We start from the raw sequence: 26,665 nt of genomic DNA, 5'->3' as shown, positions 1-26,665 counted from the left end.
CGTCCTGAGCAGGGCGATAGGCTCTGCGGCTCTGCCTGGGCGTCGGGCTGGTGGCTGCCGTGACCCACGGTGCTCCTCAGCATCTCTGTCTCACCATGGAGGACGATGCCTCTCTGTCTGTGGGCGTCTGTGGGTGTCTGTGTGCGTCTGTGGGTGTCTGTGTGCGTCTGTGGGTGTCTGTGTGCGTCTGTGGGTGTGTCAGTCTGTCTGTCTGTCCATTCATGTAACTGTATCAGTATCTGTAGCTGTACTGTATTTTAATGATGACGCAGCAGTATTTACACTCTGTCTGCACATGTTACTTATAACATGAAGTTTGTTTTCCAGCTGTGGGTGTCACTCACCTTCCATAGTACTCAGGACATTCCCAACGCTCTGCATTGTGGGATCTTTTTTAGTGCTGAGAGAACCAATCTGCCTGAGACATCCCTTTAGGTCCCGGTAGATTCTGAGTTTTTTCTGGGCTGCTCAAGGAAACCTGCCCTTTTGCTCACTGGTCTGTATGGGATACGTCTACCTCTGCCATCATAAGGTCCCGTGTACTGGAGTGGGCAGGCGGGGTATCAGCATTGTAGCTGTATTAATCCTTCCACCGAACAGAAGAATGAATGAATGGCAGGTGATCAGGGCTGCAAACAGTATGTGTTTCCCTTTGGCTCTTGCAAAATGTCAAATTGCGGTTCTCAACCTGCATTCCCAGAAACGTGTCGTGTTTTAGTGCCCATATAGTTCACAATTTGGAATAAAATGTAATTATTGTATGCTTTTTATTAGTGCTTTTCTGCTGAAGTTCTCTTAACAAAAATATTTTGGTCTGTTCGCACCATGTCTGCCTGTCTTCTGGAATATGTTGTTTTTTGGGTGAACTGTAATCCTTTCAGGCCTGATTTCCATGCTTCGCCTGCTTTCACTAATCACACTGATCTGTGAATTCAGTAGCAGTAAAGCGTGATGCGTAGTTAAGTGAGGTGCTGGTGATTTGGCCTTTGCACACACTTCACTGGGTGATATCTGCATTACACCCTAAGGTTCTAACACGTATACTCACAGTATTCATTTCATTACACTGCTATGAGCATTTATTAAGACATATTTATCTGCCCTGACTGTAATGAACTTTGCTTTTGTCAGAATGTCTTCGCAGTTTCTGGACGCAATGTGGGCGGAGCCTCATGCTATAAAAATACTAACCTAGAACTGGAAAACCCAATTAAGGTTCTAAATCCGTATCGTCAGGGGTGGCAGATTAAATGGGCACTGTCAGCAGTGCAGCATGGGGGGGCCCTCTTTGGCCTGGATTCTCCATGGTCTGGGCACAGGGGTAAACGCTCTGAGCGGCTCGGGACGCTCACCATGGGGGGGTGGGGGTCACGGCAGGTCATGAGTGGCCCCTCAGGTTGGGGGATCGGGGAGGCATGGGGAGGCTTTGGAGGCCGTGAATCTGTCGGTGGGGGCTGGGGGGAGCCAGTTCAGTGTCGATGGGGGCAGATTTGGGCAGAAGACTGCTGAGTCAGCAGTGATGCAGGCCTGGGCCGGACCCAGTGTCATGGGGGGGGGCAGGAAGAGAGGAGAACTGCCGACACAAACAGGAAAGCTGCCCCCTCGCAGGTGTGTTCTTTTTTTTTGGGGGGGGGGGGGTGGTCTCACTCCTGTCACACAGTCCCACTCCTTATTGTGAGGAGCCAAGAGCACCATTCAGAGGAAGCGCAGTGAAACTGCATAACTGCATACTGACAGACATCAGTGTGTAGCAGTGGCTGCTCGTATGCTGGCCGTCGTGCCTCTGAATCTGCGGAAACTGATTATTCTTCATTCTGTGCCAATTCCTTTGTATCGGGTCTCAGTGGCGCTGTAGTTGATGTTCATATCTAATGTTGTGAAACTAGTCATGCTCTTTATCGGGGAGGATTTCCATTTTCATCTTTTTCTCTAACACTTGTCTGCTGTCTGCCCTTCTGCTCTGCAGGATTTTTAGTGCAGCCTTTGCTGTTGCCTTGCAAACATGTCACTACAGAGACAATAACTCTGGAAGAGCAGACACTCTGGGGACATCCCCCCAAAAACAGACACTCTGGGGACATCCCCCCAAAAACAGACACTCTGAGGACATCCCCCCCAAAAGCAGACACTCTGGGGACATCCCCCCAAAAACAGACACTCTGGGGACATCCCCCCCAAAAGCAGACACTCTGAGGACATCCCCCCCAAAAGCAGACACTCTGGGGACATCCCCCCAAAAACAGACACTCTGGGGACATCCCCCCAAAAACAGACACTCTGGGGACATCCTCCCCAAAAGCAGACACTGAGAAATAGATGTATTTGCATTTAGATTGGGAAGGTTTGGAGACCATTAATTCCTTCAAGCTGAGATTTGATGGGATCAAGTCAGAAATGAGAATGTGTGTGTGTATATGTATGTATATTTATCAGTGTCTGCCTGCGTGCGTATGTGCGTCCGTGTGTGTGTGTGTGTGTGTGTGTGTGCCCACGCCTCTACAGGTTTGGGATCACAGATGATAATCATCCTGTTAAAATGCTGCAGCTGTTTTCGCCGCGCTGTAAGAAACGCCTCCTCTCTGTCATCATGGTTCTGGCACGAGAGGATGCAGGTCTTGTCTGGGCGCGCAGCACACAGATGGGGGTGTCAGGAAGCATCGACAGCTGGCCTCCACTTTGCAAGCTATCAATTAAAGGAAAATATTATTTACAGGAAGAAAGAGCAACAAAAAGAGTAATTGAGCACAGTCCTCCTGCCACTTTAAAATGTCCATTTCATGCAGCATGCTGGGCTGGCAGAGACACAGCTGAACACATGCTGGACACACTGGGTTTCATGGGTTTAGAAGCATGATTTGTGCATTTTTCTTACCATTTCTGTTGACTTTGACATACCTGCCTTAAAGTGTGACTCCCTGGAACTGATTGTGGTTTCAGGAGCAGGAGGAAAACAAGGGCGCCACCAGCTGGCCGGAGTATTACATCGACCAGCTGAACTCCATGGCCGTGGTGAGTGTCCAGGCCGGCAGCCCCTGGCAGCTCTGGGTCGTGCTTCTCGTTTAACAGCCTTTGCCATGAATTCCTCCATTTGGGCAAATTAATTTCATTTCGCAGATACATAGAAGCAATAAAATGAGTGCCACCTGGACACATGCTGCGTTTTACAGTCAAACTCACGTGGCACCGGACAGCATTGGCACAGTTCATGCCCACAACACGGGTAACACATGGGCTCCATTGTGGGCATGACAGTAAGATCTCAGAAGCAGGCTTCATTTACACAATATCTGTTGTCAGATAATTTATATGTAATATGAGAAATATGTGAATTGGCAGAATAATGCTGATTTAAAGAAATGAGCATTTATGCTATAATACCAAAATGAATATAATACTTCATGGCTGATGTTTATCAGGTTATCACTCTGCCATATCCATTTTCCATGAAAACTTATGCAGCACCGGTTCTTGAGGGGGGGGGGGGGGGGAACCATGAATGGCATTCCACTCCACCTCAAGCATTCATTCATATTCATTCACATTTAGAGGCTCGGGTTCACAGAACTGTGTGTTTTTGTACTCTAAGTGGAAGCCAGAAACTTGGGAAAAACCCATGTGGACGAGCTGCCTCTTTGCACACAAGCCCAGGCTGGGACCTGAACACTGGGGCCTGAACACTGGGGCCCTGGGATTTAGCAGCCGCAGCGCTAACCAGTGAGCCGGTTCCTGAAGAGAGTTATCACCTGTGCAGTGCATCACCTGTGCAGTGCATCACCTGTGCAGTGCATCACCTGTGCAGTGCATCACCTGTGCAGTGCATCACCTGTGCAGTGCATCACCTGTGCAGTGCAGTCACTGAAACTACTTATGATGCACGAGCACTGCAAAGACAGGTAGCAGTAGCAGTGCTTCACCTATTATTCTTTTGTCCTCGCCACTGTTAGAAGGTTAGTCACTTTTAGCACCGTAAACATTGTCCTCAAACTTTCTGTTCTATTTAGGAAATTTAAACGCGTCACCTGGAACGTGCCTGTGTTGTTTATGATGCCTCGGGCGAGATACAGGTGATAGAATTACATGGGTGATGAATCAGAGTGTAAATGGCCAGAAGAGTAAGCATGAAGCAGGAGTTCAGCAAGCAGGTATGCCCCCATGCCTTCACTTCCGGTAATATGGCCACGTTCCAAAGCTCACCAGTCAGCCCAGCAGGAGCATTGCTGAGTCCAGACCTGAAGGAGTCAGCTGTGGCTGCTGAACTTCCAGGCCCTGACCTGAAGGTCCATGGCAGATAGGGGGCGCACATCTGAAAGAAGCCAGTGGAGATTAATAAGAGAGAGAGAGATACCAGGCATGAGGGGATGGAGTGAATAATCAGCCCACGAGGAATCAGGCCATCCTGTCTGAGTGATCTGGGTGACCTGACTGCTGCCACCCTTTGCGGCTCTTAAAAAATGTGCAGGGGGTGCAGAGACTGTACCCAGAGCAGCAGCTTGTCTGGGCAGGCAGGACGGGGACTGAGGCTCAGGCTGCGTGGAGACCAGGCCTGTTTGGATAAAGACCAGAGTGACATGTCAGGTTCTTCTTCAATCAGAGGTTAAATTAATAACTCTTTTGCGAATTTGAAGTGGGAAGGAGGTGTGGGAACCATGGGGGGGGGGGGGGTCCAATGTGTCCCCAGCCCACTCATCCCTAGTGCAGTGGCCTCAGCACCCATCCAGGTGGGTTTCCTGTTTGTGCCGGGCTGCTCGGATGCTCCATTTGCTGCTACACATTTCTGCACTCCTCCCTTTCCCTGAGTCTTTAAGTTTTGATTGAAAATCTCACAAATGGTTTTTGATTCTTTATATCAAACACAATAAATTAGATCTATAGTGTAAAACAGCTGCTTACAGGACTAGCCATGCCGAAAACACAACAGCTTACAGGACTCACCATGGTGAAAATCACAACGACTTATAGGACTCACCATGCCGAAAACACAACAGCTTACAGGACTCACCATGGTGAAAATCACAACGACTTATAGGACTCACCATGGTGAAAAACACAATGACTTATAGGATTCACCATGGTGAAAAACACAATGACTTATAGGATTCACCATGGTGAAAAACACAATGACTTACAGGACTCACCATGGTGAAAAACACAATGACTTATAGGATTCACCATGGTGAAAAACACAATGACTTATAGGATTCACCATGGTGAAAAACACAATGACTTATAGGACTCACCATGGTGAAAAACACAATGACTTATAGGATTCACCATGGTGAAAAACACAATGACTTACAGGACTCACCATGGTGAAAAACACAATGACTTATAGGATTCACCATGGTGAAAAACACAATGACTTATAGGATTCACCATGGTGAAAAACACAATGACTTATAGGATTCACCATGGTGAAAAACACAATGACTTACAGGACTCACCATGGCGAAAAACACAACGGCTTTCAAGACTCACCATGCCGAAAAACACAATGGCTTTCAAGGGCAATTGAGAGCAGAAACAACACTTCTGGCAGTAATGAAGGAGTCATAGGAGAGCAGTGAAGGTGAAAGGTGTTGCTAATGTGTTATTAGCCTGCTAGATCTAGATCTAACCGGTATGACTCGCCTGAAATTTCTTTGGGTTGAATGTGCCCATTTACTGAAATTAATTTACACACCTGGTTTAAAGTGGAATAGCATCCTCTATGTAAGCAAAACAGCATCTATTACCATGAGCAAAAATTATATGATTTTATGCAGTTAGCAAAGTCAGTAAGACAATGATGCTTCTTATTTGTTATTCTTGAGGATTTTGCTTAAAATTATTTTGCTTTTTTGGTATTAGAGGAAGACTCTTCTGGCCTTAGATAAAGAGGATGAAGAGGAAAGGAACAAGACCATCGAGAGCTTGAAGACGGCTTTGCGGACGCAGCCAATGAGGTGATCAGTGTTAATGCGCATGTGCAATAGGCAGAAGCTCCCAGGTCTGCAGTCTTGTCCTTTTGTGCACCAGACATACTTGTAATGTTCTTCACCTTATTCTGGCATCAAGAAAGATTTCAGAGAACATGCAGGTTTGTTCTGAAATTTTGATTTGTTAATGTTCCTGCCGTCACAGCTTATGAATATTCCTATACATCATAACAGATTAACATGTCATATTGCTCCCTCGCTGGGCATTAACCTGGCCCAGACCAAGCCTCACATCCATACTGTGAATAACTGTTATGTGAGCTTCTAGGTTCTGAGCTGCTCAGGTTCTCAAGCTACCCTCCTTTCTGTTCCCCACCAAGGTTCGTGACCAGGTTCATCGACCTGGATGGCCTGTCGTGCATCCTGAACTTCCTGAAGAGCATGGACTATGAGACCACAGAGTCGCAGATCCATACCTCACTGATCGGATGCATCAAAGCCCTGATGAACAACTCGCAGGGCCGGGCCCACGTCCTGGCACACTCCGAGAGCATCAACATCATCGCCCAAAGCCTGAGCACAGAGAACATCAAGACCAAGGTTGCCGTGCTGGAGATCATGGGTGCCGTCTGCCTGGTACCTGGAGGCCACAGGAAGGTCCTGCAGGCCATGCTGCACTACCAGAAGTTTGCCTGCGAAAGGTCACGTTTCCAGGTCTGTTTCCCTGCCACGAAGTTAAGAGATGCAGCTATAAGCTTGATAATATTATAAATCGTTTTTATCCTCTGGGTCAGAAGACACCAGTTTTTAGTTTTCGGTACTGTTGATGTCGTACTGAAAGCTCAAAGGTGAAGACTTGGTGTAGCAATCAGTGGTGCCAATGGTTATGGTGCCGTAATAAGTGAGATCATGATGGTGTTCTTTACAGACCTTGATAAATGACCTGGACAGGAGCACAGGGCGGTACCGAGATGAGGTGAACCTGAAGACGGCCATCATGTCCTTCATCAACGCGGTGCTCAGCCAAGGAGCTGGGGAGGTGAGGGCTGCAGCCACACACTTGTGGTTCCTTTTTGGTCCCAATGACACTGACACTTCAACCTCTGACCTCAGGCAAACTTGGAGTTCCGTGTCCACCTACGGTACGAGTTCCTCATGCTGGGCATCCAACCGGTCATAGATAAATTACGCTCCCATGAAAATTCCACGTTAGACAGGTAAGTCCCATTGTTACCCTTTGTATCCAGACCTTGGCAGGGAACGGATCCTTGGGGTCGTTGAGCTGACCAGATCTAATTTTTTTCCAGGCATTTGGACTTCTTTGAAATGTTGAGAAACGATGATGAGCTGACCTTATCTAAGCGTTTTGAATCTGTAAGTTCCTCCTGATTGCAGAACACAGAAAAATCAAGCCTGTTCTCAGTCCCCTTGATGGCAGTGCCCTAACCTGGCTGCTCATGTCGGACGGTTTCAGATACATATAGACACTAAGAGCGCGACCCAAGTGTTTGACCTCATCCGTAAGAAGCTGAGCCACACGGACGCGTACCCTCATCTCCTCTCTGTGCTCCACCACTGTCTCCTCATGCCTCGTAAGTCAGCGCTGTTACATCTTTGTTTTATTGCCGTTGGCTCTAGCAGGAATAGTGTCTAAGTCTGACCTTGCTTTTGTGTTTCTCAGTCCCCAAAATCCTCATTAATCCTCTTTGTTTCCCTGTGAGGGGGTCGCTCATTAAAGGAGTGACGTGTCTGTCAGCTGGGTTGAGGCCTACCAGTTTTGTGATAAGCAAGCTCACACAGAGACCTGCTCTCTCCCTAGATAAGAGGAGCGGGAACACAGTGCAATACTGGCTGCTCCTGGATCGCATCGTACAGCAGATGGTGCTGCAGAGTGACAAAGGTCACGACCCCGATGCCACGCCGCTGGAGAACTTCAACGTCAAGAATGTGGTTCGCATGTAAGCAGTGAAATTCTGTTCTCTGCCCCTCTTTTCTCTGTCTTTCCCCAGATTCTGTTCCGATTGCCTGCCCATATTTTCCAAATGCCATATTTTGCTTAAGAGAAATACTTATTTTACCATGTTTCTCATACAGGCTGGTCAATGAAAATGAAGTGAAGCAGTGGAAAGAACAAGCTGAGAAAATGCGGAAGGGTAAGGGCAGCGATGGCTGTGTGCTTGTCTGTGTCTGTCTTTCCATCTGCCTGCCTGTCTGTCAGCCTGTCTGTCTGTATGTGTCTGTCTGTCTGTCTGCCTGTCTGCCTCTGTGTCTGTCTTTGTGTCTGACTGTCAGCCTGCCTGTCTCTATGTGTCTGTCTGTCTGTCTGTATGTGTCTGTCTGTCTGTCTGCCTGCCTGATTGTCTGCCTGCTTGTCCATAGGTTATTCCATGGATTTTAAACACATCAGTTGAAATTTTGAAACACAGAGTCATAGAATTTACACATTGTGACATTTCACCTTGTTTTGTCTTTAAACTGTCAAGCTAGCAGCATGGTAGTGTTCTGAATCTTCTTGTTATGCATTCCTGTTATATTTCTGTCTTTGCACTAAGTTTCTATGCAGCTAATAGCCAGAGCAGCTTTGCGCATACAGCAGCCAAGGTGGCCGGCCACAGGGCTTCACATCGCAGTAACCCTGCCGAAATGCTGGCCGTGTCTCCTGTGACCTCTGATCTCGCAGAGCACCAGGAGCTGCAGCTGAAGCTGGAGAAAAAGGAGCGCGAGTGCGATGCCAAGACGCAGGAGAAGGAGGACATGATGCAGACGCTCAACAAGATGAAGGAGAAGCTGGAGAAGGAGACTGTCGAGCACCGAGCCGTCAAGCAGCAGGTGTCGGAGCTCTCCTGCCAGCTGCAGGAGCTCAGCTTGGTATGTCTCCCACACACCCACAAAGGGAGGGGGGTGATTTCTCCTTCCTGCGGGTGCTAATGACCTGTCTGTTGTCTCCATAGTCTGATTAAACAGTGTCTTAAATGACATTTGTAGAGTTCAGAGGTCACTCCCTGCAGCAGTGCGTGAGGGTGTGAGTCACTGTGGGTCCCACAGGGGGCGCTGTCTCACCTGTCTGTCTCTCACTGGCAGAGACAGCAAGCTGCTATCCCCGGAGGCCCCCCCGTCATTCGAGGTCCACCTGGGGCCCCTTTGCCGCCACCCCCACCTACACCAGGGTACATGCCCCCTCCACCTCTGCCCCCACCCTGCGGTGGCCCACCTCCACCCCCACCACCACCTCCTCCTGGATGCCCTCCCCTCTTTGGGGCCCCTCCTCCACCAGGAGCTCCTATGAGACCTGCCCTTAAGAAGAAGAACATCCCCCAGCCGTCCAACCCGCTCAAGTCCTTCAACTGGGCCAAACTGTCTGAGGTAAGTGGGGCTCGACCGCAGGTTCAGGCATAAACAGAATGAATGTTGCCATTATCAGAGGAAACATAGCTCTCACCTGCAAGTCTCACCTTTGGAAATCTGCCCCCCCCCCCCAGGATAAACTCGAGGGAACAGTCTGGGCTGAGGTTGATGATGTCAAGGTTTTTAAGGTCCTAGACCTGGATGACATTGAGAAGACCTTCTCAGCCTACCAGAGGCAGCAGGTGATGTGCATTTGCCATCCCTTTATACGGATGTGTGGCATCTTCTCTGTAGTTCTCTGTCATATGTGTCATTTGATGCTATCATTGACTGTTGTGCATGAGCCTTGAGGCTGTTGTCACCATGGAAACATGCATGTGAATAGCATGGTATTCATAAACCTGCAGAATCACAACTAATAACTGCAGAATCCTATTTCTAGAAAAGGTCAGTTAGCTTAACAGTCACCAGCATAGCTTGAATAACCACTGAAATGTTTCTCAAAGGTGTGTCAGTGGCGTAACAATCTATTACCACCAATAATCTGTCAACAATGTGTTTAAATTATAGCAGGATGAAATTTGTTACAAAATTGTTCTCCATCAAAAATGTCCTGCCTTTTAATAGACTTATCCTTGTGTGTTGCTTTTGTGTGTTTGAGGAATATGTGAACCTGATTTGTTACAAAGTTTAAAAACATCATGGTTATGTATATTATAGAGTTTGCATTTATTTGTGTGTGTTTCTAATTGATTTGTTTTTACATATAAATGAGGTACAGAGAATGTTCAGTTGACTTCATTGTGCTACTAATATGAGCGATTGCTCAGAAAACCTGTGACAGCTATTCCAGGCTGCTTCCATTTTCTCCCACAATGCATTGCTGATTCATGGCTTACTGCTCTGATGTGGCGGATTTGACCCATTCTAACTTCTGTAGCCTCTTCCCTGCTTTCTGCCTGCCTTTCAGGACTTCTTTGTGGTCAGTAACAGCAGGCAGGTGAGTCCCTTGGTCTCAGCAATCACAGCATTGTCCATTAGCATTGTCCATTAGCATTGTCCATTATGCATTTTGTATATTTTATGATAGAAAAACAGTGTCACTGCCTGCCTTTGTACTGTGTCGATGACAGGCTGATTCAGCACATCATGGCATGTTATGCACTGTCGACTTGCTTCTCTGTAATAACACAGATTAGTGTTGCATCTCTTAGTGTGACTGTCAGGCTTTAATAACCTGTCTGGAATGACGACACCCCAGACATTTCCGATTTGGGAGCAAACAACAGAAAGTGCATGCTGTTTAGTTATGTTGTGTGTTTTAAGCCTGATACATTCACCGTTCCTGTCATTCCACATGTAGTTGTTTATCCTTTTTATTGTAAAAAGTGTCTTTTTATGTTTTACATAATTCACTTACTTAGGTCTGCAAAATACTATATAAAAGTGTCATTTTTTTCCACATCTTAAACACATCTTTGCTCTCATGCCAACATTCCAATCGATTTTGATCCCTTTTGATCCAGTTTAATATCCTATTGCAATTGGGAACGTTACTAAAACAGAATGTATATTTCACCCTTCTTCAGAAAGAGAACGAGGAAGATTCTGTAAGCTCTAAAAAGGTTAAGGAGCTGTCTTTCATCGATGGCCGGCGAGCCCAGAACTGCAACATCCTCCTGTCGCGGTGAGGCTCCCACACTGAACTCGCCGCTCGGGGTTCCCCGCGTTCCCCCGCGTTCCCCCTTCCCCGTGACCTTTCATTTACTGTCTTCTTGGGATCTTATTCCAGTGGACAGATGTCTGTCTTTTCCATTAGTGACATTTTACCCTTTTTATGAAATCATTTTTATTCTGACTTCATTCACTTTCTATGGTCACAGTGGGAACAAAGGAATCGCTGCGCTTGGTGATGGTTACTTTTCAGTCCCATGTTACACTGTGATATATGTAGTGTACTTGAAAACATCAGGGAGATGTATTTTGTGGTGAATGAACCGTTGATCAACAATTCTTAGTCAATTACTAGATACGTTTTCCATATTGTAAAAGTGTGGGTATGCAGAACGTTGTTAAAATGTTACCAGAAGAAACCAGAGTAATCCCTCCTGGTCTCTGTCGGGGTCTTGCCCCTGAAAAAAACCACAAGAGAGACAGGAGTTCTTTTTATTTAGTGTCAGTAATTAGTAGTCAGTCACCATGCAAGGAAGGACCCACATTATCACAGAGCGGATTCTTGCCTTTGGGTTGACTTTCTGAAGCCGTGTAATGTTTCAGAACTACATGACTAATGGGATCCATCCTAGGTACGCAGTTGTCCGGAACATTCTCTGGGATACGCTTGCTGAGAAACGAAGCCCGGCTTGGCATCACACAGCCATGCATATTTTTGCAAAGAAGGACTTATTCTTTCAAGCTGCTTCTTATTCAGGCAGCACCAAGACAACCCAAATGTAGGCTGTGTGCGTAAAGTGATATTTGTCATTGAAAAGCGAAGCTTGTAAGTGGATCGCTGTGCCCCACCTGAGGGTCGTGTCGCTGACAGCTTTGAAGTGTGGGGGTGTGCTCTAGCAGAGATGGGGGGGCCGTGGTGCCGCTGCTGACCGCCTGGAAGCCGGGTGCCAAAATCCGGGCATTCAGGGCACAGTCCTACCCACAGTTACAGGCAGGGGGGGCTTTTTCCCTCCCAAATATGTGGCATCTTCTGTGTTGCTCTGGGTCACCTGGCGTTTCTGTCCTCACTGTGGCAGACGTACAGAGAGTGGGAGGCTGGGGGTGAAGGCCACCTGCTCCCTTTGTTTCTTCTTGGGGGGGCTGACCCAAAAATGTATAAATATGCCACTGCATTCCTCAAGCGCCACAGGGAAAATCCCATTTACTCTTATTGCATCTCTTCAGGGGAAACAACTTTCATCCTGCAACTTTCTCTATACTTAATGCAAGTTTAATAAAATGTTTATATGCATTGTACATTTCATCAATGCCAAACTGACATTATAACATTGCTTATTATTGAAACATTTGCATGTATTAAAATTAAAGCTGGTTTACAATTTTACAGCCATTGTGTATCAAACCATTTACCCTGTCAACAAAGTACCTGCTCTGTCGGTGACAATGAGCCATGCAGAAAGTGTGCCTGGTGTTCTTACCAGCGTGGGAATCAGAGCTACATTAGACTGTGTGATACACAAATCACAGGACAGTATTCCTGCATTTCCCTTCCAGGCTGAAGCTGTCCAATGACGAGATAAAGAGGGCCATCCTGACTGTGGATGAGCAGGAGGACCTGCCCAAAGATATGCTAGAACAGGTGGGTTGCTTTGAGCTTATTTTACTTGCTGGCTGCAAAGTCCAGGGTTGTCCAGACTGGAGCAGTTCCAGCTTTCTCCTGCCTATGTGGGAGCAGCTCTGTCTCCTGTCCCTGTCCCCTGTCCCTGTCCCCTGTCCCTGTCCCCTGTCCCCTGTCCCTGTCCCCTGTCTGTGAGCCTGGACGGGGGGGCAGAGGGCTTGCAGGGCCCCCAAGCAGCAACCTGAGGGCATCCTTCTGCCAACCGTGTGGATGAGTCTAGGAGATCAAGCAGGTGGCATCTGAGGAATCTCTGCCACTAACTTCCTGTACTGCAGTCAGTCATTTTCGGGCAGCGTCTGTGTCTGACAGCTGACACTGCACAGTCAGTCATTGTCGGGCAGCGTCTGTGTCTGACAGCCGACACTGCACAGTCAGTCTTTGTCGGGCAGTGTCTGTGTCTGACAGCTGACACTGCACAGTCAGTCATTGTCGGGCAGTCTGTTTTCTGAGTATTAAAGCCTAACCTAGGCTGGCAAATGCTTTCAACTTCTCAGCTCCTGAAGTTTGTCCCTGAGAAAAGTGACGTTGACCTCCTGGAGGAGCACAAGCATGAGCTGGATCGCATGGCCAAAGCAGACCGCTTCTTCTATGAGATGAGCAGGTGGGTCCTCACACAGCGGGAGGTGTGAGATGGCGGGTCCTGGGCTTCTGTAGCCATGAAACAGAGATGTGAGTGTTTGTGGGTCAGAAATGCTGGTCTGAATGTGCGACATGTCCTCACAGACACGTCCTTCCAGTCACGCTTGTCACCCGGCATTAGGCCACGGTCTGCCTAATGTTACACTAAGTGGTCTTCATTTAAAGTGATGAGTGAGCAGGTCAGAACACTGCATCAGTGCCCAACCTGTGTGACATTTTCAGCCTTATGTGCCCCCTTGGGTAAGCAGCAGTACCTCAGTAAAAGTTTGTAAAAGCAGGATGTGTGCAGATGTTACTTCAGACAAATCATCCATAACAAATGCAGTAAGGGAAACTCTAAGCAGGGGCCACTATAAAGGCCCCTAAAAATAATTGGATTGGTCTGGGTTGGGGGCCCAATATGATGCTTTCATGGGGCCCAGAATCTGTGGCGGCTCCTCTGACTATAACATGGGGAAAGACTGGCTCCGTTTTGTATCTGAGGAGTCCTCCTGGATGAGCGGGCTGGGCTTGCTGCGTCAGCGACCCAGAAGTTCCCGCCTGAGACTTAATCAGGACACCACGTGTCTGTGGCCCAGATTCGCCTGGAGTGCCATGTGCCCTGGTCAGTGCAGGACACCGTGCTTCAGGACGTCCGGGGCTCTGCAGAAGCAGGCCGCTCCTGTTGCATAGCCACGGGGGGCGGGGAGTGGAGTGTGCCGAGGTGTTTTTGGACACCTTCCCCCTAGGCTTTCGGCCGGCTGAGTAGGTGCCAGGACTCCTGGGCATGGCAGGTTCTGCCATGGCGTGCACAGGCATTGTGCTCTCATCATTGGTCACATAGAGGGGAAAATGCCTTGCAGAGATGCCGGCAGCTTCCTGGGAAGGGAATATTAGATGGTTAAGTGTTGAACCTCAAAAGCAGCGTACAGAGTTTTGCCTGTTGGTGAGAGTCAGCGAGAATCACCGAATGTCGGGGAGAGTTGGTGAGAGTCGGTGACTGCCTGTCACACCGATGTTTGCAGCACAGTCTGACACAGTCGGTCCTCATCGGTGTTGGTTTGGCAGATTTAGCATGTTGAATCTGTTAAATCAAACATCAGGCTTTTTGTATCTCACCTTCCTTCTCCTAGGATCAACCACTACCAGCAGAGGCTGCAGGCACTCTACTTCAAGAAGAAGTTCGCAGAGCGAATCGCCGAAATCAAACCCAAAGTGGAAGGTACTGGTTGCTCATCCGGAGGACCATGGGTCCTGCTGTTTGCCCAGAGGAAAACGCACCAAAACTCTTCCTTTGTGAATGTCAAGTTTCATCCAGTAAAAAGTGTTTATTTTGTATATCACATATTCAAAAGACTCTTTCCTCCTACTTGCCTTGCCACCAGGGAGAGGAAATAGGAACTATATGATATTCTTTGTTCGTTCTAATGGAAGCGATTAGGTTATACTCCTGGAAAATATGTCTATGATATAATTTTCATCACTAATAATATTGGGACTTTGGTTGGCTATGAAGAAATTAACATTCAGTAAGAATTAAACAGCTCCATTTTTATCACTGTTCCAAATTTGTAACTCTGATAGTGTGGAGATATTTGCAGAAAAGTTCCAGCCTTTTCATGAGATCAAATATATATAAATATGGTGGGAAATGTTTGTAATTGCATTCAGGAGTCAGGAGTTCTAGTCCACAAGCCAGTGTTCATATGGCGAGTAGGGAATCAGTGCTTCTGAGGTGATGCCGTTTGGCCCAAAATAATGCAAGTCATGATGCAATATTTCTGCTCAGCTCTGACCAAAGCCTCTAAAGAGGTCCTGCACAGCCGGAACCTGAAGCAGCTTCTGGAGGTGGTCCTAGCCTTTGGGAACTACATGAACAAGGGCCAGAGGGGCAATGCTTACGGCTTCAGGATGTCTTCGCTGAACAAGATCGCCGACACCAAGTCCAGCATTGACAAGTAAAGCCTGCAGTCATGATAGCCTGACATCTCCATGAAGTGTGCCTGTCCTAACCCTACCGTAACATACGTAAAGTAAAGCCTGCAGTCATGTTTAGGGCTGGACATCGTTCAAAATTTTTCGATACCGGTTCCTGAACGATACCTTTTCTGATACCTGTATGTTTTAAATTCAATCTCAACAACAACAAGAATACATTAAACATTTCAACACAAATCTTTTATTTGAACAAGTTGTTTTGTTAGTTATTGATTAGTTACTAGTAGGAGCGATCGCGATCACAATGGGGCCTTTTATTTATATTTTACTTACATAACCCGCAAAATGTTTATAATTCATAAATAAATCCGGCCAGCAGATCGATTTTTCGTATTTCACAAAATAAAAAACGATGTAATGTTATTCCGCTAAGGAACGCTGGCTTGTTTCACTGCCTGCACGGGCAACATATGGATACGGAAGCAAAAAGGCATCCAGTCTTACTGTAGTATAAAATAATCCCATCTGCTGTCTCCCTTTCTGTACTTCTGTGTTAGCGCCAGTGCTTGTGGTCAAGAAATCAGCTAATAGTCGCTGTAAGCACCTCCTCAGTAGTGCCTCTGAGAACCTGAATCAGACCGAGCTCTGATGATCATGCTCAAAATTGTTGCAAAATGTGACTAAATGGACGCAGTCTGGAACCCTGTGGAACTACTTCTTTGATTTCGAAGGCATTTTTTACACTAGACAACAAACAAAAACAACAACACGCACGCAAACCAATTCATGAGTTTGTCTCTGTATATACGTTTCTCCTCTACAAAGTGTTTCTGTAATACTGTATTACAATAGACAGCCAATCACCAGTAACTTTAGATCTTTACACAAGTATGCTGCATTCTTATTAGCTCACAGACGCTGAGATTTACTGTTTGGGTGTGGGAATTTGGCACCAAAAGGTTAAGATTAGTTAATTTTTGAATCAATGGGATTGGAGCATTTCAGTTGGTACCACAAAAGTACCGAAGTTTGGTACCCAGCCCTACTCCTGATAGCCGCGTTCCTCCATGAAGTGTGTCTGATCTGACGCTAATATACTTGCATTTCGTAGGACAGTCACTCTGCTGCACTACCTGATTACCATCCTTGAGAAGAAGTACCCCAAGGTGATGCTCTTCCAGGAGGACCTCCAGGCCGTGGGACAAGCTGCCAAAGTCAGGTATGGAGCTTGACATCTAAGCCTCCTTAGCGACTTGTAGGCAAGTACAATACTACCTTTGGAATGATGCCTTTATTTTCCTTACACTTACCTTGGCGCTTTTATTCAGAAATACTCATTTATATGAACAACACCTGTTCAGACTGTGCAGATATTTCATCATTAGGTCATCAAATCCAGTTTCTTTCGGTGTTAAAATAGATGAAGTGGAAAATTCTAAGATACGTGAGTTTTGGACATGCTCCCTTAGTGCAGGTGGGTTGGCTCATTGTCGCTGGAAGTCAGGGCAGACTGGTTTACCTACGAAGGCTGCAAGTGCTACTAGATTAAATGTGTTAGAGGTGCCAGATTTAGCCAGATGTAGTATCGTCTGTTTTTTTTTTTTTACTGCACAACAGGGAGTGTGAGGTTAAGCAGCAGAGTCTGATTAAATTACATGCATAGTGATTTTGCTACGCAGCAGAATATCGCATACCTGTAATGAATAGCGTTTGTTTGTCGTGTTCATTAGGTCATCACAGTGTCAGCTGATCTCGTCTCCCCTCGACGAGCCAAGGCGGTGGGGGTGGGTGGTTACATGTCGTGAACAAAGCTCTGACTGTGCATGCTTACATTCAGTGCCGAGCTCCTGCTCCGATAGCATGATGTCATCATGTAGGCAGTCGTGAAGAGATGAGCCTTATTCTCACTCTCTGTGGCACTGCTGGGGTGGCCAGACTGGTTGATGGTCTTATTTGGGAACCAGTTATGCGGAAGTTGTTCGGATAGTATTCCTTGCTGTGAGGAATCACAGAACAGGTCAGGTCAGGTCAGGTCAGGTCAGGTTGGGGATGATGTGCTTGTACAACGCGTTGCTGCACCCACCACGTGACGAAACACCTCCGGATCCCAATTGGTGACCCCCCAGGCCAACATGTGATGCAATCCCACCCTTCAGAAATGGCCATCTATCTGCCACAAGCAGGTGTTACCTGAGCGCCCCCTTGTCCTGATCTAGCTGCTTGGGTCCTCATCAATGATGATCACTCTCATGGAAACGCGCCACATGGCCGTAGCGCCGTAGCTGATACTCCCTCACAATGCAGGTAATGTGCCTCATTTGGGACTCAGGTAATGTGCCTCATTTGGGACTCAGGTAATGTGCCTCATTTGGGACTCAGGTAATGTGCCTCATTTGGGACTCCGTGAGCAACCACTCGTTCAACACAAAGTCAAACCCGCGGTACCTAAGGATTCTTCGAAGACATACAGTACCAAAGGAGTCCAGTCTTCTCAGCTCACTAAATAGCATCCTTGTCATACAGCAAAGCGGGGAGCACCAGGACTCTAAAGACCTGCTGGTGGCTGTGCCCAAGAGGTCATGAAAGGCCTGGATCTTGGTTTTTATCCCGGTCACTCGCAAGCCCAGACACTCAGACTCCTCACTCAGAGCCCCAGTCAGAGCCTCCATTGACACTGCAAAGATCACAGCGTCGTTGGCAAAATCAAGATCAGTGAATCTTTCTTCACCAAAAGACCCACTGGACCCCACAGTCCTGCCCAACACCCAGTCCATGCAAGCATTGGACAGAGTAGGAGGAAGATCACACCTGACAAACCCCAGCATCAACTGGGAAGAACGCAGAGGTTCTACCTCCACTCTACACAGCACTCACAGTACCAGTATACAGGCCGGCTATGACGTCCAGCAACTTCAGGAGGATCTCACAAAGTCTCAGGATGTCCCACAGGATAGTACAATCATCTGAGTCAAACGCCTTAAGAATATTTACAAAGGCTGCCGATATTTGCACTTGTGCTCGAAGAGAATTCTCAGTGCCAGGATGCAGTCAGTGGTAAACTTCTTAGGTGTAAAACCAGACTGCTCCGGTCACTGCTAGGCAAACACGGATCCTGTTTTTGATGACCCTAGCAAGGACCGTACCGGCACTGAGACCTGTATTATCCCCCTGTAGTTGCCACAATCCAGGTGATCACTGTTCCCTTTCCAGATAAGGACAACATGTCCCGTTTCTCAGTAATTGGTAAGACGTCCGTCTCCCAAATGGAAGCAAATATCGCTTGCAATGCCAGGAGGGCAGCCTGACCGCAGCCTGGAGAAGTTCACCCCAGATACCACAGATCCCCACAGCCTTCCCTACCCTCAGCTGGTTCACCACCCGTGCAATGTCAGTGAGATTGGGTGGTTCAAAGCAAATTGAAGATCAGCCTCAAGAACTGTGGGCCCAGAGATGCCAAATATCCTAGTTGAAAGATCAGCTTTAAACAGATGCTCAAAGGAACTGGGTCAGCAGGTCACAACTGCAGTGTCATCTGTAAGGACCATCCTTTACCCCGCCCTGACTGAGACTCTCCAAAGAACAGATTCAGATGTGTGTAATGCTTCAATTCCTTTGTATGCAGGACGTGGTTCTCTAGACAATAGATGTTGTGCCACTTGCTGACAAATTCCTCTAACAGACACCTCTTTATCTGCCCTCACAACCTTCTCAGTTTCCAATACAGACTGGAGTTGCCATCAAGCTGTGCACTGCGACTCCTCTCAGTAATATCCAGGGTGCCCTGAAGATGAAACTTCTCCATCTCAGAACACTGGCAACACCGACACAACCTTCAGTTACCTTCAGGGTCTTGTCGCGGAAGGTCTCCAACATCACATTAGAATCGGAAGTCGCACCCAAGTCTACAGGTTCTTCACACAAACTGTCTTATTAGAAACAGCCTGGCCAGGACCAGCCTGCTTCTCCTAGTAGATGGTAGCCTATTGGACCTAAGCTGAATCTTCAGAGTACAGAAGACAGAACATCAATCACAGAACATCATGCAGTTTTACTTGCTCTCCTGCCTTTGCAATGGAGAGAGAGCCTCACCTGAAACTGAATCCCACAAGGTACCCCTGGCCAGACTGTGGTCCAGTGAAGAAAAGCTGCTATTCCTACTTCAGGTGTCTCATCGGCCCTCTGGCCCTTTTCACACAGCCGGCTGCCCCTCGCTCGGGTGCCTGCTTGGGGCTGGGGGCAGAGTCTGTGCTCAGAAGATGGATGGTCAGATTACAGAGAGCCCTGCTTTTCCTGGCATTGAAGTGTCTCTGTAATTACTCAGTTGTTTGAAGGAGGTTCGTTTATGGGAAACACAGTTCCATTTTGATAAGAGCATTATGCCAAGCAAACAATGTAATGCTGTTCTCAATCTATTCCAGCATGACTGAACTGGATAAAGAAATGAACAATCTACGTAGCGGCCTGAAAAACGTGGAGAGTGTGAGTACACTGCTGGGGGGGCGGGGGGGGGGGGGGGGGGCAGGGGGACATACAGGTAGTAAACACCGACCCAGGCAGCAAGTAAGAATGAAAAGGCTCCATCTCATCTAGTCAGACAGCAACTGTTGTCAAACCAAAAGCAGTACAGGTCTGTTGAGTAGATTACATGAAGCGCCAGATGCAGAAGCGAGCAAGACTGGCCATTTTACAGACACAGACCAGAGATGAGCCAGAAGCTCAATTTAATGGTCAGTGTGAAGTATTTCAGGGGAATGAGAGAAGCAGGGTCAGTTCTGCTCTTGGGAGAACAATTACCTGGATCGGGGAGGGCAGTGTCAGTACTTGAGGTCTGCAGGGTGTGCACATTTTTGGATCAGCTCGGTTGATTTTCATGTTTTTTTTTTATAATAAGATGCTGCAGTTGATTGACAGTGACAGTTTTATTAGCTGCCTGTCGGAATGTACCTACAATTGCCCTTGAAGGACTGCAGTTGCCCTCAGTTAGATGAACAGCAGTTTGCTTGTAGGCAGAAGATAATGGGCTGAAAATGGGGGTGTAGCTGTCTCCTCATACAACTGGGTTTCATAGATGGTTTATATTTAATTTCCTCTCTGGTAGGAGCTGGAGTTCCAGAAGAAGCTGACCCCAGCGCCGGGGGACAAGTTTGTGTCGGTGGTGAGCCAGTTTGTGACGGTGGCCAGCTTCAGCTTCTCTGATGTGGAGGACTCCCTTCAGGAAGCCAAAGATTTGGTGAGTATGAAGTGGAAACAAGTTTAGGCCCCAGTGGTCTCTTTCAGCACTTCAGCAATGGGTGACACACATCAGGCTTTGTTCCTTGCTTACAAATTGAAAGCTATCCAGCAAACCAGGGCAGCTGACAGTGTCCTGTTACCATAAGCCTGTTACCCAAAGCCGGCTTTAATTACTGGTTATACCTCCGATACCGTGTCACCCTGAAATGGCATGACAGGAGTGTCAGTAGAACTGGTGATACCAGAAAGTTTGTTTCGGGCCACCATATCATGAGAGAAGTGACAGCTGTTATCTGAGCTCTTCCCACATAAGGCTGTTTTGTCCTTATTTATTTATAACATTTTAACTGAGTTTGGAAGACAGATGCCTATAACCCCAAGCTGAGCCTACCCGTTGAGCCTGGGTGCAGGCTTGGGGGGGGGGGCGCTGTTCGCTCTGACCCAGGATGCTTTCGAAAACCATGGTGCTGAGCTGGTTGAGATAGCAGACCGGCGCCTCATCACGCCCAGTATGGGCCGTCACAGCAGAGCCACGGGCCGTGCTGCTGCTTAAATGGCTTTCTTTTCATGCGGTGGCAGTTCCAAAGGGCTCTGAGGCACTTCGGTGAGGACGGCGGAAAGGTGCAGCCAGACGAGTTCTTCGGCATCTTTGACCAGTTCCTGCAGTCCTTCGTCGAGGCCAAACAGGAGAATGAGAACATGCGGCGTCGCAAGGAGGAGGAGGAGCGGCGAGCGCGCATGGAGGCCCAGGCAAGCCAACAGGGGGGGGTGGGCGAGGGGGCGCTCAGTTCATGGGCACATGCATGTGATCTGGCTCTAAGGTTTACAGTTTCACTATAAAAATGTCCACATTCCTTCCAGTTCTACCTCCAGATGCACAGGCTGTCTAAAGAGCCAGAATAATGCATTTCCGCATTTCCTAAGGAGATCCGGAGACAGTTATATAAGTGAAGATGTTTTTCACTGAAACACAGGGCACTGGGACTCGAACAGATCCTGAAGTTCAATAGCCATGTATCACCTTTTTGGTTTCTTGACAAAGTTGTGCAATGCAGCAGAACAATGAACAGTTGTCTCCTAGAAAGACACAAGACTTTTGTTTTCCATCATCTAACCTCTGTATGCCAGCCAAGGACCTGCAGTTTATTAGTCTGACATATATGAAATCAACTGAGTCAATCAGTGAAGGGTTACAGCTCAAGGCCTCTTCACTTATCACCCAGAAAAGGGACAGGAATGTGGTGCTTCAATGCTGCACATTTTACAAACACTAACAAACTTCTTATTCTCGGTTGACTTGGACAGTGCTCTTCATCAGATGGTATTGCTTAGAAATGGGAAACATCCACCCAAATGCCTACCCAGTACAGGGCGGTGTGGAACCCAGGGCCCAGGGAGAAGGGGACACTGAGGCGGGGTGATGACGGGGTGCCAGCAGAGCGACACAGACAGACAGACACCAGTTCCCTTCGCCTCATGTGCTTTGGGCTTTGCGAGGGAACTGGGATACCAGTAGGACATCTGTGCCCAGGATGTGGAGGGCGCCCCCTGTGGGAGGCTGCAGTGTTAACCCACTGAGCCAAAGGAGCCTGGTATCCACAGCATAGCATGACAGGCAGCCCCTCTCACCTTCAGTTTCATGAGTCCTGTAGACCTGCTGCATGAGCCGACCCGGTTACTCACAGGTGTGGGACAGCTCTGGATTAAACTGGTTTTGTTTTGTCCTGTTTGTACCAGTTAAAGGAGCAGCGTGAGAAGGAGCGCAAAGCCCGCAAGGCGAAGGAGAACGGCGAGGAGGATGGTGAATTCGATGACCTGGTGTCGGCACTGCGCTCCGGCGAAGTGTTTGACAAGGATCTGTCCAAGATGAAGCGCAACCGCAAGCGTGTCACCAGCCCGGCAGCCGAGACGTGCAGCAGGGAGCGGCCAGTCACCAAACTCAACTTCTGACACGGCCAGTGTTAGACCACCAGAGGCAATGCTGAGGAGCTCATGCTTACTGAGCCTGCTTTCTTCTACTGGACTCCCACCTGGTGGTCGACTCTGGGAGTTACACCTCATTGTCTCACAATCTTCTTTCCTTGAACTCCGCAAAAGTAAAACTGAACAATAATATCCTCTTCTTGTGCGAAAGCACAATTTTAACATTATTTATGTCTAATAACTTTGTCCCAAAACCAAAAAAAGACATTCCCTGAGAAAATGTGCAGAGAAAAGAACAGAAATTGGAACCAGCTTCTAGTGTCCTGTGCAGACTGACATTTACTCTTCACCAGATGAGACGGGGAACATTGTAGTGCATCAGTCATGGCTGAGGACAAGTCTTTATTGAGGGCCAGCTGTTCATACTGAGGACGTCACGTGATGCTGAAGAAGGCCATGCTCAGCCAATCGGAATGCAGCAAGTGTCTTCCTTGCTTTTTCTGCTGCTCTCTGGTTGACGGCAAGCCCATTCCCTTTAATATGTAAATATTTAATATGTTAATTCCTAACTTGGTTACAATGTTGCTTCAGAAAAACAATCCATGCTATTATCCAGAAATTTTGAGGGGAAAAAACATGTTTTAAAGTATGTTTAAGAACATATAAAAGCAAAAATATTTTCACCTTATAGAATAAGTTCATTCCTTTCTCAGGACCTTTTTAAATAAGGTATTCAGCTGAGCCTCATCTGTTTTGTTGAGTTTCGTCTTGGACTGATGCAGAAACTCTGAAATGAATCCCACTTTTACCGTTGGTAAAATGTGCTGCTTTTATGGGTGTAAAAGTCAGCTCCGTGTCTCATTGAAACACTGTGCAACTTCATCTGAAGTCTATGCATCCAGCTGAATGTGTTTTAGCCACAGTTCACACATGAGCCACCATCATGTAAAATGTGAGGTCATCTCCAAAGCAAGCAAGCTCTGCAATATCCTTCCCATCAGCGTGGCTGTGGGACAGTGTTCTCCTGAATAAAGTTTTTTTTTTTGACAGGTGGGTCTCTATTTTTTTTTAGGGCACGCTTTTTCTTTGCTTCCAAACCACTCGCAATATTACTACATACTTATGAAGCCAAGCACAAACACATCTAGAAAATCTGACATTGAAAGGCTAATGACAAGCTGTTCACAACTGATGCTCAATGCAGTTATTCTTGTTAACAGTATTGTCAAAAATATTGTTTTTTTGTTAACTGAATATTTAAAATTGTTACAACAGTCATTTTCCACAGAATTGCTACCAGCTGTACTTCCTCACTCTTTGCTCTCTGTGACAGCACACAGCCCCATCTCCTCTGTCTTCTTGTCACTTGTCTCATTCGCTCCGGTTTGTTACCCTGAGGATGTGCTGGACAGATCTGTGTCGCATCGGGAACAAGACACAGCCGCGAGCGGAATAATTCCGGGGTCATGGTGTTCGCCCATTAACCAGCTTTCGCCGACAAAGAAAACGGCGGGACTGCTGTGTGGAAATATTTCGTATTTGAGGCAAGTTAGCAAGGAAAGTCAAAAGATACAAACAAGCCCACGTAGTGCCCCTAGCTCTGCTATTATGCTGCTCCTGAATCCTTTCAATCTAACAGAATAGGCTGATTTACAACAACACTCATTTAACCTAATATTTAGTATTATTTTCTACTATTTCCAGGTTAACCAGAATGTCACTGTGGTGATTATATTATCACAAATGATGTATTAACGCAGATCTCTGGAAAGGGGTGTGTGGCTCCCGATATCTTTATAAGAGGATGAAAGTCCAAGTCTTTAGAGTCCTGATGCTCCCTGTCTTGCTGTATGGCTGAGAGACATGGATGCTATCCAGTGACCCGAGACGACGACTGGACTCCTTTGGTACTGTGTCTCTTGGGAGAATCCTTGTGTACCACTGGTTTGACTTTGCGTAGAACAAGCGGTTGCTCAAAGAGTCCCAAATGAGGCACATCACCTGCATTGTGAGGGAGTGTCAGTTACGGCACTATAGCCATGTGTTGCGAGTCCCTGTTGGTGTTGCAGGATCCTCATTGCTGAGGACCCAGGTGGCTGGACAGGGCCAAAGGGACACCCATGTAACACCTGACTGTGGCAGATAATTAGCGAAAGCTAATTCTAGGGACTGCATATGTTCGTCCCACGAATCTGAATACATAACAACATCATCCAAATACGCGTCACAGTTTGGGACATCGACGAGCACCTTCTGCATGGGCCACTGAAAAGTGCCCGGGGCATTGCGTAACCCGAAGGGCATGACTGTGTATTGGAGGAAGACATCGGGATAACAAAAGCAGAAATTTCTGACGCGCGAGGAGTGAGAGGAACCTGCCAGTAACCTTTTAATAGATCTAGTTTAGTCACATATTTGCCAGACCCAATCCGATCTACATAGTCTTCCATACGTGGAAGTGGGAAAGCATCTGGCCTGGTTACGGCATTTACCTTACGGTAATCAGTACAGAACCGGGACATTCCGTCAGGCTTGGAGACTAGCAAACATGGGGAACTCCAGGGACTGCAGCTGGCCACAGCGAGACCGGTTGTCATCTAATAGTTTCCTGAGTCAACAAATAACGCTTATGCTGGCTGACACGGTACGGGTGCTGTTTAATGGGGACATGACCGACAACATCTATATCATGTTCTACAACAGAGGTACACGAAGGGGTATCCAAAAACAGGGAATGAAACCTACCTACAAGGGATGTAATGTCAGATTGGGCGGCAGAAGGCAAATGGGTTAACCGGCTAGGAAGAGTCTGAAGACCTTCTGAATAGGGTAAGCGAGCACACGGTAAGCAATTTTTTCCTAGGTGTAGCTCATCATCCTCCGGCGAATAGTTACTGACCGATGAAACCTCTACCGGCATGGGGGAAGGGAGAGAAACGGACGATGGGGCCGAAACTGAACGGTCGAGGTAAGGTTTCAACATGTTAACATGACAAACCTGGGACTTCCTCCTACGATTTGCTGTTTCCACCACAAAGTTGGTAGCACTCAGCTTAGATCGGACAACATAGGGAGCTGAGAACCGAGCGTGAAGGGAGGAACCGGACAACGGGAGTAACACAAGGACACGGTCACCAGGCTCTTTTTCCCAGGCGAATTCTACATGGGTCTGGGTGGGGGACTTATTAAGCTTCCAGAAACTCTGCCGGTAAGCCTCAGGTACACGTTCATAAGCCCTTAAGACCATAGCCTTCACTATGTCATAATCTAGGCTCTGCTCTAATGAGAGGGCCGAACACACTTCTAGTGCCTTACCCACTAGCTTGCATTGCAACAAGAGAGACCAAAGATGCCTAGGCCAGTTCAAAGTCGTGGCAATGCGCTCAAATATGGAAAAGTAGGCGTCCACCTTGTTTCCCGGAAACACTGGAACAAGCCCAATATGTCAACTAACATCGAAACCAGAATTACTCCCATCCTGAGGGACTGGGGAACTCAGGGGAGATCGCGGGCAAGTCCGAGGAGCGTCTGGGGCATCAGACCCGTCTCGGGCAGGCAGGCCGGAGTGTGGAGAAGTACCTGGTTTTAGCACCCTTTTGCTCACCCATGCTCAGCCGTCGCAGTTCCACCTCCTTGTCAGCCTCTATTTCCACAGGCCTGAGATGGAGAAGCTGCGCCTGGTACTCCTGCCTCTTGATCTCAAGCTCGAGTTCCCTTAGTGGAATTGTAAGCAGGATCTCCTCCCTGGATGAGCAGATACCACCGAGATCCATGCGGAGACCCGTCCCAAGATCATTGCTGCCGGCTTCCGCTGCAGCAGACGCATGGATAGGACTCGACGCAACACTCACGGAGCCTCCCACCTCATGCAGGATGCCCTGCCGAATCAGCTCATCTAAAAGGACCTGCTTAATCCCCCGCTTAGAAGCTTCAGCGGGGACAACCACATTAAAGAAGTCTGCTATCGCTAGCAGATCATCCTTACGGCACTTATCGAATTGCTCGAGCGTGGGGAAAAGGGTGAAGCGACGAGGTCGAACTTGGCCGTAATCACTAATACTAACACCTAGGGGTGTTATTAAACTGAATACTGTGTGTTACCCTGGATGCTGGCAGCAAGTGAAACTCCTGGCCTACTGCTATTGTTGACAAAAAATGTTTACTTCGTTAGCTGCAGAAGATGTTCTGCATTAATGAGAGGAATTCTAGTGGAAAGTTTAATGGTTGCTGAGCAAAAATGGTAAAGGGTCTGGCTAATAACACAGCCTTATACTGTATGTAATGCTTGCCTCAGCTTCCTGTAACAGGTTATGTTGTCTAATGCTGTGTAAGAAGGCTAAAG

General features: G+C 47.5%; 1 protein-coding gene across 6 annotated transcripts in view; it reads left to right on the top strand.

Moving 5' to 3' along the window:
• Positions 1–23,370, top strand: part of LOC111844470 (disheveled-associated activator of morphogenesis 1-like) — a 62,449-nt gene extending 39,079 nt beyond the window's left edge. For 5 of the 6 annotated variants that reach the window (XM_023812966.2, XM_023812965.2, XM_023812968.2 and 2 more), the window contains 23 exons: positions 2,938–3,009; positions 5,848–5,942; positions 6,296–6,629; positions 6,844–6,954; positions 7,029–7,132; positions 7,223–7,289; positions 7,390–7,507; positions 7,735–7,873; positions 8,010–8,068; positions 8,596–8,783; positions 8,997–9,278; positions 9,395–9,502; positions 10,231–10,260; positions 10,850–10,947; positions 12,489–12,573; positions 13,107–13,213; positions 14,364–14,452; positions 15,020–15,188; positions 16,280–16,387; positions 19,587–19,647; positions 20,267–20,398; positions 20,980–21,150; positions 22,138–23,370. In XM_023812966.2, coding sequence (XP_023668734.1) covers positions 2,938–3,009; positions 5,848–5,942; positions 6,296–6,629; positions 6,844–6,954; positions 7,029–7,132; positions 7,223–7,289; positions 7,390–7,507; positions 7,735–7,873; positions 8,010–8,068; positions 8,596–8,783; positions 8,997–9,278; positions 9,395–9,502; positions 10,231–10,260; positions 10,850–10,947; positions 12,489–12,573; positions 13,107–13,213; positions 14,364–14,452; positions 15,020–15,188; positions 16,280–16,387; positions 19,587–19,647; positions 20,267–20,398; positions 20,980–21,150; positions 22,138–22,350 — 2,940 coding nt within the window. In that variant the 3' untranslated portion in view covers positions 22,351–23,370. The remainder of the gene's footprint in view (positions 1–2,937; positions 3,010–5,847; positions 5,943–6,295; positions 6,630–6,843; positions 6,955–7,028; positions 7,133–7,222; positions 7,290–7,389; positions 7,508–7,734; positions 7,874–8,009; positions 8,069–8,595; positions 8,784–8,996; positions 9,279–9,394; positions 9,503–10,230; positions 10,261–10,849; positions 10,948–12,488; positions 12,574–13,106; positions 13,214–14,363; positions 14,453–15,019; positions 15,189–16,279; positions 16,388–19,586; positions 19,648–20,266; positions 20,399–20,979; positions 21,151–22,137) is intronic. The other variant, XM_023812970.2, reaches the window with a different exon arrangement.
• Positions 23,371–26,665: the final 3,295 nt, after the last annotated feature.

Source organism: Paramormyrops kingsleyae, chromosome 19 (assembly GCF_048594095.1).
Source record: "Paramormyrops kingsleyae isolate MSU_618 chromosome 19, PKINGS_0.4, whole genome shotgun sequence".
NCBI classification, from domain to species: Eukaryota; Metazoa; Chordata; class Actinopteri; order Osteoglossiformes; family Mormyridae; genus Paramormyrops; species Paramormyrops kingsleyae.
Note: the sequence above shows the minus strand (reverse complement) of the source record. Positions and strands in the feature narration are given on the sequence as shown.